The sequence below is a fragment of the Typopeltis vanoorti genome, chromosome 19 (assembly GCF_054136105.1).
Source record: "Typopeltis vanoorti isolate ZY-2024b chromosome 19, IOZ_Tvanoo_1.0, whole genome shotgun sequence".
Classification (NCBI taxonomy): Eukaryota; Metazoa; Arthropoda; class Arachnida; order Uropygi; family Thelyphonidae; genus Typopeltis; species Typopeltis vanoorti.
The window spans coordinates 29,590,386-29,610,212 of NC_143567.1; the positions used below are offsets into that span (position 1 = coordinate 29,590,386).

Here is a 19,827-nt window from a genome sequence, read left to right on the forward strand (position 1 = left end):
ACATTCTCTCAATCTATTCTCATACTCCACATTCCAAAGACCACCTTTGTGAATCTTCTCTGGATCCTTTCTAACATATCCTCATCACAATGAAAACCCAGTGACCAAATCTGTGCACAATAATTCATATGAAGTCTGATCCAGGTCTTATACAATGGCATCATAACCTATTTATTTCTGCATGTCAGGTCCTCTGCATCATTGCCATAATCCAATGTGATGTCGTCACAACTTGTGCAATGTGGCCCCTGAATTTCAGGTCCTTGTCCAACAACCACTTCCAGATCTCTCATCTCCTCTACTTCCTTTAAAGTTTCCCCATCAAGTGTATACTTTGCATCCCATCGTTGCTTACCAAATTTCAAAACCTTGCACTTTGCAACATGGAACTAACAGTTCCACTTACCTGCCCATTCATGCAATCTATTCAAGTCCTCCTCCTGTAAGGTCATAACATCTGCTTGAGTCTGCACTGCCCTTCCCAATTTTGCATCATCAGCATATCACCAGTGGAAAAAAGTAGGAAAGTAGAAGAAAAATGCTTATAGAAGGGTGATGTCAGTGGATGAAAATACTACTGCAGAGAATATAGCTGAAGTACTCAATGAGCAATTTATCAGGATATTTCATCCTCATGAATGCAACTCATGAGTAGCTTGAATGCAGAGGATATAGTGGAGAAGAGACTGATTGTGAGCAAGCAATAGGTATGTGAGGAATTAAGCTTGATGTTAATAAGGTAGGACTTCACAACATATCACAGTGTGTTTTGAAGGAATGCTCTAGGGAGTTAGCAGCACCATCAACATACCTGTTTAACATGAGTCTTGCAATGGGGCAGGTTTCAAGGTAGAAAGAGGGTAAAATCATTCCAATGAATAAAAAGGGACAGATAAGATTAAGGCTACAAATTGTAAGCTGGTCTGGGTATGTCTAGGGTTATGGTTAAATTGTTGAAGAAGTTGGTGAGGGCTAGGATTCAGAATTAGGTTGACCGCAGCAATATCCTCTATGATAGGCAGCATTGATTTGTTAAGGAGAGGTCATATTTTAGCAGTCTGCTTACAAAGTACAACAAGGTGACTAACTAACTGGATAAGGGAGATGCATATAAGTGATATACTTTGATTTTTCAAAGGCCTTTGATGAATTGTCACATGACAAGCTGATAACTAAATTGAAATGGAATTTGATTAAAGACTAATAAGTTGGATAGGTGGTTGGTTGTCAGACAGTTATTATCAGTGAATTGTATATGGAGGAGTGGTATTCCAAGAAGAGGAAGATCTCTAGCAGTGTATTATCGTAGAGGACTTCTTTGTGACTATTATTGTATGTTAATAGACATGTGCATTAGACAGTTAACAATTAACAGCAATCACTTTTCAAAACTTAGATGAATAAGATTAGGATGGTGGCATAGGGCTTCACAATTCAAAAATATAGACAGTCAAATTTAACCTGCTGTAGTGTAGCATCTTGGTATAGTTCCAGTGAACTCTATGTCTAGTGTCAATGGCATGAGAAGCAAAGCCTTAACCCTCAGATTCCAAAAATCTTATAATCTTAATGTTCTTCAGTTCCAATAGTACTGAAACAGCCATTCCATCCAAAGTAGCAAAGATAACAAGAACAGGATTGATAAACGCCATGCAAAGACAAAGGTGATAATGTATTCTTTGATAGGTGGCAAGAAAGATGAAAACTTCCAGGCTGGTTTGAAGGTGGTGTACAAATTATATCTGCAAAGGGTCTTTACCATTTATTCAGATGTTCCCTTAAGATAGAGTATGCTGATCCTTTTAACATCAGATTGCAATCTGGAAGAGGGATGATAATTATCAAATATTTTCTGTATCAATTCTCGCTGTACACATTAAGTAATAGAGTAAGTTTTATTTTATGTAATTCTTTTAATAGAAGAGACTCAGAAGAAAAAATTGCACATGCTTGATGTACAAGACCTGATAACACCTATTTTCTGTGAAGGATGATGATGTGAAGATATGTGGATATATCTGCCTGTAAAGGATGGCTTCCTGTAAACAGAAAATTCAGTATTACCAGCAGAGTTATGATATACTAAAGTATCCAAAAAGGAAAGATGGTTGTTAGATTCACATTCAATAGTGAACCTGATTCAAGTATATAAGGAGTTTTTTATCCAGAAACTGAAGAAATAGTTCTGTTTCAGAGTAAGACCAGATTGCAAAGATGTCATTCACAAAAAGTAGCCAAATACAAGGTCAAGGAGAAATGGTGTCAGAAATCCAATCCTCTAAATGCTCTATAAAATAATCAGCCAAAGCAGGTGATATATAGGACTACTTATCGCAATACCTTCGATCTGCTGAAATAATTTATTACACAAGTAAAGTAGTCAGTAATGACAGTAAACTTGAATAAATTGACAATGTTAACAGAAATCTACTTGTAAAAGCGGTAGAATTTCTTGAAGTGGTATATTTGTGAACAATGAAACTACATTAAAGGAAATCATCATTTCAGACTCTTGAAGATGAGGATCTTTAATTTTTTCTTTGAAGTGAAAACTATTTTTATATAAGAGGTGGTATATAAGAGGTAGAAATCTTGAAAGATATTTTGCAAATAATAATCAACTGCAAGTGGACAAACGAGTGGAGATATCAGTTTAACAAGTTCAGGTTGGGGCGATCATAGCTTGCTCGCCATGAACCCAACCATCTGTCAAAGTGAGCAAATTTACCAGCAATTTTGTTTCTGCTTGTTGGACATTTTGTAACAGTATCTTTGATTGTAACTATTCCCCGCATTGAGGAGAGGGGGATAGGTGAAAAGGAATGTTCTTTTCAAAATATATTAAAAAAACAATAATTAAAGAGAACGATATATTTGATTATTAGTTACTGTACTTGATTTACTAAAAGATGTAAAGAATAGCAAACATAAGGAAGAGAAAGAATACACATGAATAAAAACACTTTCAGTACTGTAAAATGGATTATGAATAATTTGCATCTGTGATATTATACAGGGTGTTCGGGATAAATTTGACAGTTTCGTAAGGAAAAAGAAAATCTTCTTTGTATCTATTAAATTTAATGAATTGACAAAAAAACATTACAGGCAGAGTTAATTACAATACTATCAACAAGATTTACTCAAAATAACCACCATTAGCATCGATCACAGCTTCAATTCTGCTTCGGAACCTCGAACAAGCTGATGCTACAGTCTCCCTGGGAAGGGCCGCAAAAACTGTTTTAATTTTATCCATTAACTGGGCTTTTGTATTACTGGAAGTGCGATTGGTGTCTTTTTCAACTGCGCCCCATACAAAATAATCCATGGGGTTAAGGTCTGGGGAGTTTGGAGGCCAAACATTTGGACTGGTGAAGTCGTAGAAATTTTCAGACAACCATTTTTGACTTTTCCCAGAGGTGTGGCAAGGGGCCGAATCCTGCTGCCATACATACGGCCTACCATTGGCTACCCTTGTTATCCAGGGCTTGACTACAGTTAGCAACTCCACGAACAAAGCCCGAATTCCAATGCCAGGGTTCTTCAACACCTGTTCCTGCAGATTTGCGAGGAATTCTGCTGTACGAACGCAATCAGATCGTCTGCTAGGGATCTTTCTTCTTGCTACATCCTCGTAGTCACCATTGCAAGTCTCTAGTTCATGCCTGATTGTTTTTACTGTATTCAGGGAGCATTGGGCAGCAGTCGTAATATCCTTATTTTGATGGCGGGCACGAATCATCATGATACAAGTTATTCTCTTCCATGATTCAGGTGGGTTCCAGCTATCCATCCTTTCTGACATCTTGTATATGAATGAAGAAGGGTCCAAACTTTTAAATGAAGAGAAGTGTGTGTTAATACATGTAACTTACGGAAAAATATAATTAATTATAAATATGTCAAATTTATCCCGAACACCCTGTATGTGTGCTTGTATTATAAATATCTGGGATGTGGAATGAAAAATATGTGATCCTATAAACTCTAGACTCTCATATTTGCATTTATGATGGGCATAATTAAAAACTTATGAACAGATGGAAAGGGATTTGTTTGCAAAATATAAATCACTAACAGCCACTACACTGCAGATGCAAGAAAAATAAGTAGTTTTATTGTATCACTAAATAATATATTTGTGTAATATATTTAGGCTGTGTAATATATTTGTCTCTAAATGCACTATTTGTCAACAAATAGTGCATTTAGAGACAACTGGGATAAAAACTGCACTGCCTAATGAAACATGTCTCTTCCTCACAGAAACTATGCTGCATAGACTCAAGCAAAAACAAAAATATTTTTCATTGTTGTACTGCCAAACACAGTATCTAACTAAAAACAATTGTCCTAAGATTTGCCCAAATTTTCAATTATGTGAAATAAGTGTTTATTTGATTGAATTCGAAATTTTCGATGTCATTAAGACAGATCACAAATGTCAATTCCAAATAAAATTCTACCGAAAGAGCTGCAACAAACATGCCACATAAACTTTGTGTCAGTGAGGTCACCCGCAGCCTGACACAAGAGCGGCATACAAGAAAGTGGCAATAAACTTCTACTGAAAGGGTTGCAACTAAGACAGTGTGAAAAGCCTGCCTGCACAATGTAGAAGCGGCACACAAATGGTAATGAGAAGTCCTGTCGGTACGATGAATGTGCAAAACACTTCCTGACTTGAACATCTTAATGTTGAAAAGTATAAGGTCTTAAAATTTGGTAGGCAGGGATCTATGCAAAGTATACAACTAATCAGGAAATTTTGAAGGAGATGGAAGAGATGACTGGAAGTGGTAGTGGATAGAGACTTAAAAGTTTAGTGGTCACATGGATAAAATTACGAGAGCATCACAACAGATTACAGCAATGATGAGAAGGATCTTGATATGCAGAAGCAAAGAAGTTATGGTTCTCTTGTATAAAGCTTTGATTAGGCTGCACATGGGCTACTATGTACAGATTTGATCTTCTGGTTTTAAGGGTATGAAGATATATTATAGAGGGTGAAGAGAAGATTCACTGAGTCAGTGAATGAGTCAAGTCTATGAAATGTGAAATATGAAGATATATTCAGGGAATACAATTTGCAGAGCCTTGGGAATAAAAGGAGAGGGGGGCGGGGATATGATTTAGATGTACAAGTTGGTGAGGGAGTTGGTAACAACTCCCTCATGGAGTAGAGAGAGACCAGAGTAAAACAAGAGGTCATCTCTTGAAGCTATATAAGGAGGGTATGAGCAAGGAAGTAAGGAGCACGTTCTTTGCATGGAGAGTGGTTGGCGAGTTAAATGCATGGCCTCAGAGTGTGGCGAATATAGAAACTGTGAATGGTTAAAAGCAAGAGTGCAAATGGAGGCATGTTGTTAATAATAATAAATGCAACAAATTATTCATAATATATAATTTTGTGTGTATCTATATACAGGGTGTTCGGGATAAATTTGACAGTTTCGTAAGGAAAAAGAAAATCTTCTTTGTATCTATTAAATTTAATGAATTGACAAAAAAACATTACAGGCAGAGTTAATTACAATACTATCAACAAGATTTACTCAAAATAACCACCATTAGCATCGATCACAGCCTCAATTCAGCTTCGGAACCTCGAACAAGCTGATGCTACAGTCTCCCTGGGAAGGGCCGCAAAAACTGTTTTAATTTTATCCATTAACTGGGCTTTTGTATTACTGGAAGTGCGATTGGTGTCTTTTTCAACTGCGCCCCATACAAAATAATCCATGGGGTTAAGGTCTGGGGAGTTTGGAGGCCAAACATTTGGACTGGTGAAGTCGTAGAAATTTTCAGACAACCATTTTTGACTTTTCCCAGAGGTGTGGCAAGGGGCCGAATCCTGCTGCCATACATACGGCCTACCATTGCCTACCCTTGTTATCCAGGGCTTGACTACAGTTAGCAACTCCACGAACAAAGCCCGAATTCCAATGCCAGGGTTCTTCAACACCTGTTCCTGCAGATTTGCGAGGAATTCTGCTGTACGAACGCAATCAGATCGTCTGCTAGGGATCTTTCTTCTTGCTACATCCTCGTAGTCACCATTGCAAGTCTCTAGTTCATGCCTGATTGTTTTTACTGTATTCAGGGAGCATTGGGCAGCAGTCATAATATCCTTATTTTGATGGCGGGCACGAATCATCATGATACAAGTTATTCTCTTCCATGATTCAGGTTTGTTCCAGCTATCCATCCTTTCTGACATCTTGTATGTGAATGAAGAAGGGTCCAAACTTTTAAATGAAGAGAAGTGTGTGTTAATACATGTAACTTACGGAAAAATATAATTAATTATAAATATGTCAAATTTATCCCGAACACCCTGTATATATATAATAGTTACAGACAGACAAAGTTATTTTATTAGGTTGTTGGACTGGCCAAAAGAAAAGAACACTTGGAATGTAAGCAACGTAGGAATAAAAACAGTTGGAAGCATAGACTAAGGATCACATACATTTACCATTTAATAAAAAAAGAAAATAAGTAATTTTTATAAGAACAGCATTATATTCTATACCAAGTAATCTGTGTAATTTAAAAATTATGGAAAGCATTCTTACTTTCAGGAACTCCTTCAAGTGGAGATAAGGATAATAAAAGACCTCCATTAACCACATCACCTTCCACATCTGTAGAACTAAGACCCTTGCTGTCACCTTCAGATTCTGAGAATGTATTTGGCATGGCTTCTGGAGTAATACTGCAACCTGCTACTTGCTGTTCTTCATTTGTGCTGTGTGTTGGACTAACATGAATTATTCTTGCACCTGGAGGAACTTGAGGAGAAGCAGCATGCTTTTTATTGAGTTCTTGCCTCACAAGATCTTCCTAAATAGAGAAACTCAATTTTTTTTATCTAGAGTTTTAATGGATCAGTTAAAAAAAAAAAAAAAAAAAGCAAGTATTTCTAAATTAATCATCTGTACTAGCATTTCCTTCTCATGCTTAATTTTTATCAACCTTCAGGGCTGTACCGGATCACCAATCAAGCAAACATCACATTAGTCAAGTGTCAGCCTACATAGAGCACAAATATTCTTATTTGGTAACAAATAAGAATATTTGGTGATGTTTTTATTACATAACATCTCTATAGAGTTTAAGGACTTATTACTAGAGGATACTCCACACTACACAACTCACTGTCTGTAACACTTAATCCACCGATCATATTAGGTTATCCACTGTCTATTAACCTCCCTACCAGCCGATATGGATGAAATAGTGACACCAAATTGCACTTCTTATCCATGTTATTCAATGGGTGTTAGAGTTTCATATCCAGATTTAGCTGAATGTCTATAGACATCGTGGCTGGTTGGGGGGTTAATAGTATTTTTGTTAATAGTCTGTGAATTGCATGTGTTCCTGGACCTGATCATTTTTGTTAATGCTATGAGTACTTTTTAGGCAGTATTGAAGAGAAAATGTTAACTACTTATGTATTTTATTATCTTTTTTCTTTTTATCCCAGACACGAGAGATCAAAGGACCTCTCGAGTCTGAGTAAGCACATCAGTGCCTTGTCTAGGATGCAGGTGAAGACTCAGAAGTTGAGTGACATTTTTTTGAGGAGTTACATGCTGTAATTGTTTGGAACTACTTTTTGTGGTGTTTCAGAGGATGGAGGTAGATGGAATAAAAGAGGAAGAGGAAAATCAGGTTCGGTGTGTTTGCAGTTACACAGTAAGGGATGCTGGGCAGCTGCTGGTCTTGTATTAACAGGTACAATAGAAAGTGGAGAAATGGAATATGAAGAATTATATCTTCCCATCTAAAATGTTAAATACTTTTTTATGAAGAAAAAATTCATATTTTATCAGTTTAATACAAACTATTAAACTGAGAAAACATGTTTTCTCAGTTTAATAGTTTTGCGTGAAGCAGGGCAAATGGAAAAACACAATCAAAACATTTAAGTTGTGTTGTTAGAATGAATATAAACAAATGATATTATCTAGGAAAATTAAAAAAGAAATCTGTAATATTTCTTTTCCAACTTTCCATATCCACTTTTAGTTCAGATTTTGCATATACTATCAGCAGGTATGAAATAAGACAATTACTGTTGTCAGCTGTGCATACATTTTAGTTACAATGTCCCAAATTGCTGGCTATTTAGCACTATGCCTGAGTGCTTTCTAGAGATAAAATGATGCATGAATCCCCTATCCTCTTATTGGATGTATTCCATTATGACAAAATCAGTGGTAATTGACACAAAATAAAAACAGATAATATAAAACATGCCATAGAATCAGTATTATTACATAAATAAAAATAATGTAAATAAAACATTATGTACATAAAACTAAAACCATCTCTTCTGATTTCTTCACTTGACTACTAAAAATTCTCATTCATCACAGACAAACATTTTTCAAGCTCTGTTTATTATAAAATTTTGTTTATTAGTTGGCGTCATCTCATTAAATATTTTTAAGATGTAGACCCAATTTGCTAATCTTAATTTAGAAAGAAAAATTGAACTTTGTATTGTATTAGGAGTATTTCACATAATGAATTTTAAATTAAAAACTGAAATTTTATGCATAAATTTTAGTATTTTATCACAGCTAATAATCAAAATACATACAGCTTCTAGGGTAGCACTATTACATGCATATGGAAGAACAGACCATCACTGTGCATCTCTTTAGGGTCAAATCTAGAGAACTGCAATAGACCTCCATGTAACCTGTAAGGAATGTGGAGAACCAACCAGGGCTTCTTCAAATGCTTAATTTTCACCTTCTTTTAGTATGCTTTGTTATTAGGTATCCACCTGGCTATTACAAAAATGAAGATGGGCTAGTAAATTTGAGACAGCCAACCAAATTGTATTATCCATTAGATTAAACCACAAGCAAACAAACATGATGGTACACAAAATGAACAAAAGAAAGTCATGCTAGTTAGGGAATCACAAGGTTCCTGCTGTTTTCATTAAGAAAGCATGATGAACAATGAAAAATCAGCTTCAAGTGCAAACATATCATCAGTGGAAATGAAAAATAGTCATCATTAATCCAAGAAGTATCAACGGGGGAAAAGAAAAAAGGAAACATCAAAAGAATTAGAGAGGTATCAAGTCAACATTGTTATTGTTATGAGATGATGAAGGCAAAACTGCTGAAAATAACTATAAGATGTTATTCATAATTATTAAATTATGAATGACAAAAAAAAACATAGAAAAGTAAAACAATTTAATAAATCAATGACTAGTTTCACACAACAATATTTTGTACTTCTTCAGAATGATATCATAAAGCACAAACATAAAGAGGTATTAACATGGAGATTTCTAATTAACAAACTCATTTTTTTTTTTTTTTTTAACTCTTTCAACATATGACAGATGCTGAATACAGGAACAAGATATGAGTGTGGGTCATTGTTACAGGACATAACATATTTTTCTCAGAACCTAATTCATTGATACCTAGATGTCTTATGTATGCTGCCCAAGGTTGATTTAATATCAGGCGTTGGTTTTTATTATGCTGGGTTGGACATTGTATCATCTCACTAGCCTCTTTAAATTTGTGTACATAAGTATTAAATTCTATGTATGGTATTTTGGTGATTTACCAATTGACTTGATGGTTTTCATTGGTGGTGTGAAAGGCCAACCCAGATTTATGTGCTCATTTTTTCTCCACATCTCTGACATGTTCTTTTTGACAGATTTCTCCTGAATAGCTTGTCTGTCCAAAGTAACAAACACCACAATCATAATAGATTTTATAAACTCTTCATAGGTGTGTAGTTGTTTAGGCGATCTTAATATTGTGGAGATTTTTTTTTGTAGAGGTCTAAGTTATGTTCTTGTAGGACTTTTTGTTATTTTTTCTCTAACATTCTTGCTACAGAGTAAAGAAACCTTATCAAGAATGTTACATAGCTTCATGTTTAACAAATGTTCTGGCTGACACCATGGAATTTTTATCATCTAAGTTTCCAATAATAATATTTTAGACCTTTTCAAGTTCATTATGAATTCTGGATATTTCAGCTGGAATGAAAAGCTTTATAGACAAATTTAAGGTATCGTGATGGGCTCTCTAATTTCTCCCATTCTTGCTAACTTTTATTTAGAACAACTAAAAGAAAAAATTTCAGTATTTAATCCAAAACCTTCAATAGAGCTTCACTATATTATTATTATGTGACACCTCCATGGATTCCAAAGACTCATCGAGGGAGTGTGTGCCAACAGCATCGAATGATTGTCTCCTTCCAACTACTAACCGCACTCAAACTTGCTTAACTTTTTGTGTGAGCCATTAGTAGCAGAGGCTCTACCAATCGACCAACCTTTGCTGGCAGATGGAAGATATGGATGATGTATTTGCTGTTTGGAATAATTCATGCAACAACCAGAGCCTTCTTATAAAAATCAATAACCTTGATCATAGAATATCAATGTCACTAAGGAACTTGAATCAAACAGGACTAGTGTAGTTCCCCCTTATCCGCAGGTTTGCTTTCCACAGTCAACCCCAGTCTAAAAATATTCAATGGAAAATTCCAGAAATAAACAATTTATAAGTTTTAAATTACACGCCATTCTGAATAATGTGATGAAATCTCATGCCGTCCACACTAGACAAAGGGATGAAAATCATCCCTTTGTCTAGTGTGGACGGCATGAGGTACCGTATCCATGTGGTACCGTATACATTACCCACCTGTTAGTCACTTAGTAGTCGTCCAAAAATATTAAATGGAAAATTCCAGAAATCAACAGTTCATAAGTTTTAAATTGCACCCACCATTCTGAGTAGTGGTCGGTTATCAGATTGACTGTCGTGGTATCGCAGTGCTTGTGTTCAAGTAACCCTCATTTTACTTAATAATGGCCCCAAAGTGCAAGAGTAGTGATGCTAGCAATTCAGATATGCCAAAGAGAAGCTGAAAGTGCTTCCTTTTAAGTGAAAAGGTGAAAGTTCTCGACTTCATAAAATAATAAATAAATAAAAATAATAATAATAAAAAACGTATGCTGAGGTCACTAATATTCCATTCACATAACTTTTATTACAGTATATTGTTATAATTGTTCTATTTTATTATTGTAGTTATTGTTGTTAATCTCTTACTGTGCCTAATTTATAAATTAAACTTTATCATATAGTATGCATGTATAGGAAAAAACATAGGATGTATAGGGTTCAGCACTATCCGTGGTTTTAAGTATCCACGGGGAGGTCTTGGAATGTATCCCCCGCAGATAAGGGGGGGGGGAACTACTGCATTTCTTTCCTCAATGTCCTTATAAAAAGAGAATTGGATTATTCCTTATCAATACCTATTTTTCAGATGATTTCCTTCTCTGATCAGTATGGCCATCACACGTTGATTCACCATCCCTCACAGAAATATGGCATTATTAAATGTTTTCTTTCAAGAGCTCATTATATATTCCTTGTTTGATCTACTTCAAAAAGAAATTTCTACAAAGAAATAGCTATTCTCAATGGTCATAACCCCAAAACAATATTTTGGGGCTATAACACCTTAATCATATTTCTCTATCCTCTATTAGAAGAGAAAACTCACATATAGAATTACCATCCCATAGATTAAGGACATTTCAGACAACATTTTTTGTACCTTAAAGGAGTTTAATATTTTTGCAACTTTCAAGCCTATATTCAATTAGCTCTATGATACCATCTCCAAAAGATAAAATTCCACCTCTACTGTTACTTGGAGTCTATTCAGTCCCATGCAACTGCAAGTTATTCTACTTTGAACAAACAGGCACATCTGTTTTTATATGCCTTTCCAAACCTAAATCCTACATTACCTCCAAGAAATGCAATAAATTGGATCTAGCAGAACATGGGCTTACTAATAGTAGCCACAGGATTGTTTGGCTACTATTAGACACCAAATTATTACATTGATGTTTCCATACACATGAATGTCTCTTTAAACAAATTTACGAATTATTTCTGCATTTCCCAAATCTCAACATTAATGATGGACTTGGCATGCCAAAAATCTGGGAAATTATTATTAAGAACTATACTATTTAATTACATGATTTTTTTTTTATCACATACACACATAAACACTTAATTTTTTTTTAAATCACATGCACACATACAACACACTTCATTTGATTCTAATAGTATTGGTTTTTACCTGACTGTCTTACAACTGCATATAAGGAGAGACTCCATTCTCCATTGCTGTTTAATTTTTTTTTAATTTAAAAATGAATTACACTAACAATGATCTATGATATGTGAATTAAAATATCTGCAGTTAATCTATCTTAATTAAATCATTTTTTCAACTGTCTATATGTAACTTTATTAGAATAATGAATAATGCACAGTTATTCCTTAATCAATGTAAGGCACTTCCAATGCATCAAGCCACCTCCTTTCTTGAATGTTAACAATGTTAAGTTCCATCCTAATATCTTCATTTTTAATATGATTCTGCATTGATGTCATCTGTTCACTTCTTAATTTTTCTCAGAACTGTCAAGTCTGTGTTCTCTAGTATTTGAGTGAATGTTTCATTTCTAACCAAACTCTCAGATCCATAAATTAAAAATGGTTTAACACTTATCACAGATACTACATATTTAATGTGTTGACTGATTTCTCTTTTATTCCATATAATTTATTCAACTGGCTACCCATCATACCACTTGTTTATTCTATTATCTATTTACAAATTTAATTTGCTATCTTCACTAAAAATGTTCCTAAATAGCTGAATTTAACTTATTCCATATGTTTTCCCATTAAGTTGACATTTTACAACTTCATGCCTATTTTCATTACTGATTTGTATGATACAGTAGTTATTCAATTTGTTAAAGAGCTGAGATTAACAACTCCAGTTTTGATGCAAACAACCATTGTAGTTTAGTTCAAATAACAATCAGAGCTAATTTAGTAACATAACTACTCTCTTTCTACAAAACTGAAGAAAAATTATTCAAATATATTTGATATGTATAAGACATTTGCATTTGAAACATGAATTTCATAATTAAATGGAAGAGGGAAGAAATACACAATGCAGAGCATTTGATATAATTAAAGATATATAAGTATATTTAGTAATCAATTTTCTCAAATAGAAGAGAAAAAACAAGTAATTTCAAAAAATAAATATAAAAATTATATATATATATATGTGTATATATATAAGGAAATTTAAGAAAACTTGCAAAAATATGAACAGAAACAAAATATGATTTTGATGGAAATGTCAGATTGTAATAAAGAGTTTAACAGTTTAGCCCACTCACAGTACTAATGTATTATAGGCTCACAACTTTTCATGAGTGGGAGTCACATTGAAAAAAGTTAACTGGTATGTTACTAAATGGTAGATTCTGTAATAATTCATCAATCTCTAGTAGATTTACCATGAATGGCAAATTTATAAAGTGATTTTTTGAATGAATAATTAATCAGATTGGAATGCATGTACATAGGTTCTTACCATGTAGAGATACCAAATTTATTAAAGTAAATAATTAACAATGAAAAAGAGAATAATGAGAAAACAAATAGTAATTCTTCAGTACTGAAATCTTCAGCATAAACATACTGAAGAGTTCTCTTTTTAAAACACCATAACTGTGTCATTCATAAACAGGAACTGTTTATAGAAAGATACCTTTATTTGAGAAACAGGCTTAAAAGGATTGCCTATAATGACATCTTTATCGTCATCTAGTTCTTCTGGGCTTTGATCTTCCTTTGCTCTTTCCATCATCTCCTTTTGTTCCCTGTTATAAATTAATAACTGTTTTATGTACATTTTACAAAATAAAGATATTACTTTAGAAGAAAGGCCCATTATAAAAATCTGTAATTAATGATTTTAGATATTATTATGGATATTCCAATTTTAACGCACCTTTATAAATAGCTTTTTTTTTTCAAACATAATTACTTTTAAAAAAAAAAAAAAAGCAATAAAGTAAAATACTTTTTCATAAATGAGTCTGCTTACAAATGTGAATCCAATATGCAAAGGTGCACATATTGGATTCGTGTTTTTTCTTTTTTTCCCCTTTCTTTCTTTCTTTTAAGCATCTCAAATATGCAAGCACTTGACCTGACTGGTTGGCTGAGTGCATAAATATACTTGCTCTCCAACCAACAAACTGGGTTTGAATACTGCCATGGATGTCTGTGACTATCTTTAGGTGAGATGATGAACTTTGCCATGCAGTATAAGACTACCAACCTGCTTATTGAATGGCTGAAGTGGCTTGAAAAGTTCCATGTTTGGTGGTCTCTAGATAGGGCAGGATTTCTAGACTAGTTAAAAAATAAATAAATCATTATCAATTTCCTGATATGTACCCTCAAGGAGTGTTTTCTAGCTACTATGACAGCACAGCATGAATAAGTTTACATTATTATTAATCTCCTATCAACAATTTTCATCCAAATTAGTCTATTACTTTGTCAGCATTCCAATAATGTCATATCTAATATTTTTATTTCCGAATTTAGGTATACAAAACACATGTGTTGAAATGATTATTTTACTTATTATTAATAAAATAACACTTGACGTTTTGACCCTGTATTGAGGTCATCATCAGAAGGATACATGTGTATAGGAAACCAAGCTACATGCACTTGCACTCTATAAAGGTAAATTAAATCTATGCTGTTAATTAATCTTTGTCTTAGCCTGACCTCTAGTGATAAAAAATAAAATAAAATAAAAAATTAAAAAATAATTTTTTTAAATAAATAAATAAATAAATAAATAATAATAAATTAAATAAAAATTAAATAAACTCTGCTAAAGTCCTCCTGTACTAAGATTACTAAGATTCTTCTGGATTTGTACAGTTCAGATTGTTATACAACAATCTTCTTCTGGACTTGTACAGTTCAAGTTGCTATTTAATGTTAAGATAAAAAAAATAAAAAAACACTTCACCAAGTCTTCTTGTATTGAGATTTTTCTTTGGCTTGTTCTAGTTGCTATAAAGGTTGCAAATGGGTCCTCCTCATCCTTGGAATGGTTAGACCAAATTTTTGTTCAGATTTGGATTATGTTTGAGCATTTCACATGCTTCTTTAAATTTCCTCTCAAACCAGGTTTTGGTGTGGTGTAGGGACTTGGCACCTTTCCAATCAATTCATATCAATTCTGTGGTATGTTTGGAGTGCATGGTCAGAAAGGTCGGTTTTTCCAAAATGGAGGTATTTAATGTGTCGTTTGTGTTCATCCTTCCTAATTGGGATGGTTCGCCCTGTTTCCCCTATGTATGGTAGGTTACATGTGCATTGTATTTTGTAAACCCCTTGGCGGGCTAGGTGTGGAAGAGGATCTTTGGAAGAACTGAGCAGGTGTCTTAATTTTGTCGGGGCTTTAAAGGTGGTGTAGATGTTGTATTTGTGTAGTGTTCTGTCTATTTTTTCGGACATGCCTCTAACATAAGGTATGGCAATAGCATTCTTGAAATCTTTTTTGTTTTTAGTGGTATTTCTGTGGAGGATCTTGTGAATAGTTTTTTTACTGTATCCATTTTTCATAAATGTATGATTGAGCTCTATGTTTAAGGGTGCTTATGACCCCTAGTTTTTGTGTTGGGTGGTGATAAAAATTTTTGTCTATGTACTGGTCTGTGTGTAGGTAGGTTTGCAGTAGACTGAGAAGGAGAGACAGCCTGAGGGAAGATGTGTGACGAGTGTGTCTAGGAATGGAAGAGAATTGTTTTTTTCCATTTCAATGGTGAAATGGATACATTTGAGTTGTTTGTTCAGGTCGCTAAAGAATGTATTTAGTGCTTCACGGCCGTGGGGCCAAATGGCGAAAATATCATTGACGGATCTGAGCCAAATTTTGGGCTTTAGGCACACTGACTCTAGAGCTCGTTGCTCAAAGTTGTCCATATAAAAGTTAGCTATTGGGGAGGTGGAAGTGGTGAGCTATGGGCTCACCACTTCCCCCTCCCCCCCAATAGCTAACTTTTTGAAGATAAAAATTTCCCCTCTTTTTACAGAAGGTAAATACTTTCCCCTCTTTTTGAAGGTAAAAATTGTTTTGCCACACAAAATATCCAGAGTAGAGTATGTGGGCCAAGAGGGCTGTGATGTCGTGTGGAAATATGTTCTGTAGGAGCAAGATAGTATCATTGATTGGGACATTGGTGAAAAGGAAGTTATGTCAAAGCTGACTAATAAATCTTGGTCGTTGAGTGTAATGTTTTTTTTTTTTAATTTTGTTTATGAAATGTGTATTTTTTATATAGGAAGGGGAATGACCTACCAATTCCTTGAGTGTGGCCACTAATTTTTTGGCTAAGTGGTAATTTGGGCTGTCGATTCCTTCAACAATCGGATGTAGTGGTGTGTCTGTTTTGTGTATTTTTGGAAGGCCATAAATTGTGGGTGAGTGGGCATAATGAGGTATTAGTTTTTTAGTTATTTCTTCTGGCCATGTGTTAACGGAGCTATTTAACACAGGTCAATACATACACAAAAATTCTTATCACCATCCAACACAAAAACTAGGGGATCATAAGCACCCTTAAACACAGAGCTCAAATGATTTCTTGAAATGAACAAGCTCTAAACCAGGAATACAAGATCATCAACCTTACATTTATGAAAAATGGATACAATAAAAAAAACTATTCACAAGATCCTCCACAGAGATACCACTAAAAACAAAAAAGAATTCAAAAATGCTATTGCCATACCTTATGTTAGAGGCATTTCGGAAAAAATGGACAGAACACTTCACAAATATAACATCAAAACCACCTTTAAAGCCCCGACACCTACTCAGTTCTTCCAAAGATCCTCTTCCACACCTAGTCCACCCAGGGGTTTACAAAATACATTGCACATGTAACCTACCATACATAGGGGAAACAGGGCGAACCATCCCAATTAGGAAGGATGAACACAAACGACACTACACCAAAACCTGGTTCGAGAGGAAATTTAAAGATGCATGTGAAATGCTCAAACATAATCCAAATCTGAACAAAAATGATGGTCTAACCACATTCCAAGGATGTGGAGGACCCATTTGCAACCTTTATAGCAACTAGAACAAGCCAAAGAAAAATCTCAATACAAGAAGACTTGGTGAAGTGTTTTTTTTTTTTTTTTTTTTATACCTTAATATTCAATAGCAACTTTAACTATACAAGTCCAGAAGAAAATTGTAGTATAACAATCTGAACTGTACAAATTCAGAAGAATCTTAGTAATCTTAGTACAGGAGGACTTAACAGAGTCTATTATAGTTTTTTATTTAATTTATTTGTTAATTATTTATTTATTTAAAAAATTTTTTTTTTTTTTTTTTTTTATCACTAGAGGTCAGGCTAAGAAAAAGATTAATTAACAGCATAGATTTAATTTACCTTTATAGAGTGCAAGAGCATGTAGCTTGGTTTCCTATACACATATATCTTTTTGATGATGACCTCAATACAGGGGGTTGAAACATCAAGTGTTATTTTATTAGTCAAGTGTGTTTTGTGTCCCTAAATTTGGAAATATGAATGATGATTACCATGTAACCTTAAAAGAAAGAGATATCTAATATTTTGTTCTTCTAAGGCACTTCTGACTGAATCAATCCATCTAGACCTTGGTCTTCCCTTGCCATCTTGGTATCAAACACCTGTTTTGCTAACCTTTCTTCTCCCTCTGTGGAAGTTACCATACCACCTTCGATTAGCCCAAATCATACATTATTCTTGAATGCAAACAATATCAAGTTCCTTCATAATGTCTTCAATTTTAATATGATTATGTCATTGTTCAGACCTCTAATTTTTCTCAGAACTCTAATCTGTGGGTCTCTGATCTTTAATGAAGTACTTTATTTCTAACTCAACTTTAAGATCCATGACTTAAAACTGGCTTGAACACTGTCTTGTATACTACTAGTTTAGTGTTTTGGCTAATTTCTCTTTTATTCCACATAAATTTATTCAACCGGCTCCTCACCATACCAGCTTTGCTTATTCTGTTGTCTATTTCCAGATTTCATAAATAAATAAATACAAAAATAAATCATAAAAAATAATTTAACAAATTCCTTAATCCACCCACAGTACTGATATACTACAGGTTTACAACCTTCTGTGGGCAGGAAATATATATAAAAAAGCTATTTAAAAATGTTTAGTCTTGGTGATCACAAAACAGAGATTATCAAGAATCAGATTAGGAGAAATTATCGGATATAAAAGGATTTCTTTTATTTCAGTACTCTATTTTTCAGCTAGTACTTTCATGTAGTAAGTACTAGCTGAAATGATGATTTTTCAGCTATTAAAAAACCACTTACTGAACAACATACTGTTTATGTTTAAGCTGTAATCAGCAGTTTAAGAATATGTTTGTATTCTATTTTTACAAATTCTCTATTTGAAAATCTGCCCAAGCCATCTGAAGTAAGCAGTTAAGCCCAATGTAAAACTTTGACACCACCATATTTCTGAATTTGTTTCAGTAAGGAAATACCATGAGTAGACATATTAATGTGTCTACTCATGGTATTAACTCACGTAAAATATTATTTATTAGTAGAATTTTTGCCTGAGTATCACAGGCATCTTCAGTACATGTAAAAAGCTAATTAAACAATAACTGACAATTCCAAAAGGCACCACCTAAGTAGCTAATGTAAGATAACTAAAAAAGGTCATTAAATTTCCTAGCTTATTTAAAAATAATAATAAAAAATATCAGGAAATTGATAATGATTTGTTTATTTTTTTAACTAGTCTAGAAATCCTGCCCTATCTACTGACTAATAGAATGACAGCTGAGTTGGATAAAGGAAATGGCTACGTGATGATTCTGCTGGGTTTTGCAAAGGCATTTGATCAAATACCACATGGAACTTTGTTATGCAAATTAGAACAAATAGGTATGGATATGACACCAGTTAAGAGGTGGTGAATAAGAGAGTGGCTGGTGGACAGACATCAAAAAGTGGTATATGGATGGGCAGAATTGAGGCAAAAACAAATGACTAGTGGTGTGCGGCAATGGACTTTGCCGCACACCACTAGTCACTAGTCTATATCATTTCTATAAATGATATAGAAAATAACCTGAAAAGAATATTCAGGGGTTTGCTAAATATTTTGTTTTATTAATTAGAGTAATAAGTAATCAAAGCAATGCAGAGAGCATGCAGGATGATTTAAATATGCTCTCAGTATGTGCAAAATATAATAGGTGTCAGTTTAATGTGGAGAAATGTAAAGGTATTTTTGGGCTAAACAGATTACAACAAGCTGTGTACCATATTGATGGAACTGTACTCCAGGAAATAGATGAAATCTAGAGATTTAGGGGTGTTAAAGTTTAAAGGATATAATATAATAGATGAAATCTAGAGATTTAGGGGTGTTAAAGTTTAAAGGATATATTGCTAAGATAGCTCATAAGTTTACTTGGCTATTGAAGAACACACTAACAAGTAGAGATAAGGAAGTTCTTATTCCTCTTTATAAGGCCTTGACATGTCCACATGTGGATTACTGTACTCATGTCTGGTTTCCTGGGTTTCTTGGGGATGAGGAAGTGGTGGAGAAGATTCAGAGGCGAGCAACTAAGATGATAAATGGTCTGTGAAATGTTCCCTATGAAGATGGATTGAGGGTCTGTGTGTGGACTGCAGAAGTTGATTGATAGGAGAAGAAGAGGGGGATATGACAGAAACATTTAAGTTGCTTAAAGGGTTCATTTTTATGGCTATTTTTGTTTAGGAGTACCCTCTTGCCTCGCCCTCAATTCTTCCCCATCTCCACATTTCCAC

The 19,827-nt window shown here is 34.1% G+C and overlaps 1 protein-coding gene across 1 annotated transcript in view; it reads right to left on the minus strand.

The window, feature by feature from the left end:
• LOC150095956 (uncharacterized) overlaps positions 1-19,827 on the minus strand; it is a 115,026-nt gene that overhangs the window by 14,549 nt on the left and 80,650 nt on the right. Inside the window, exons 6-7 of the mRNA XM_090409442.1 lie at positions 13,681-13,792; positions 6,585-6,852 (exon numbers count right to left, since the gene is read on the minus strand). Coding sequence (XP_090265568.1) covers positions 6,585-6,852; positions 13,681-13,792 — 380 coding nt within the window. The remainder of the gene's footprint in view (positions 1-6,584; positions 6,853-13,680; positions 13,793-19,827) is intronic.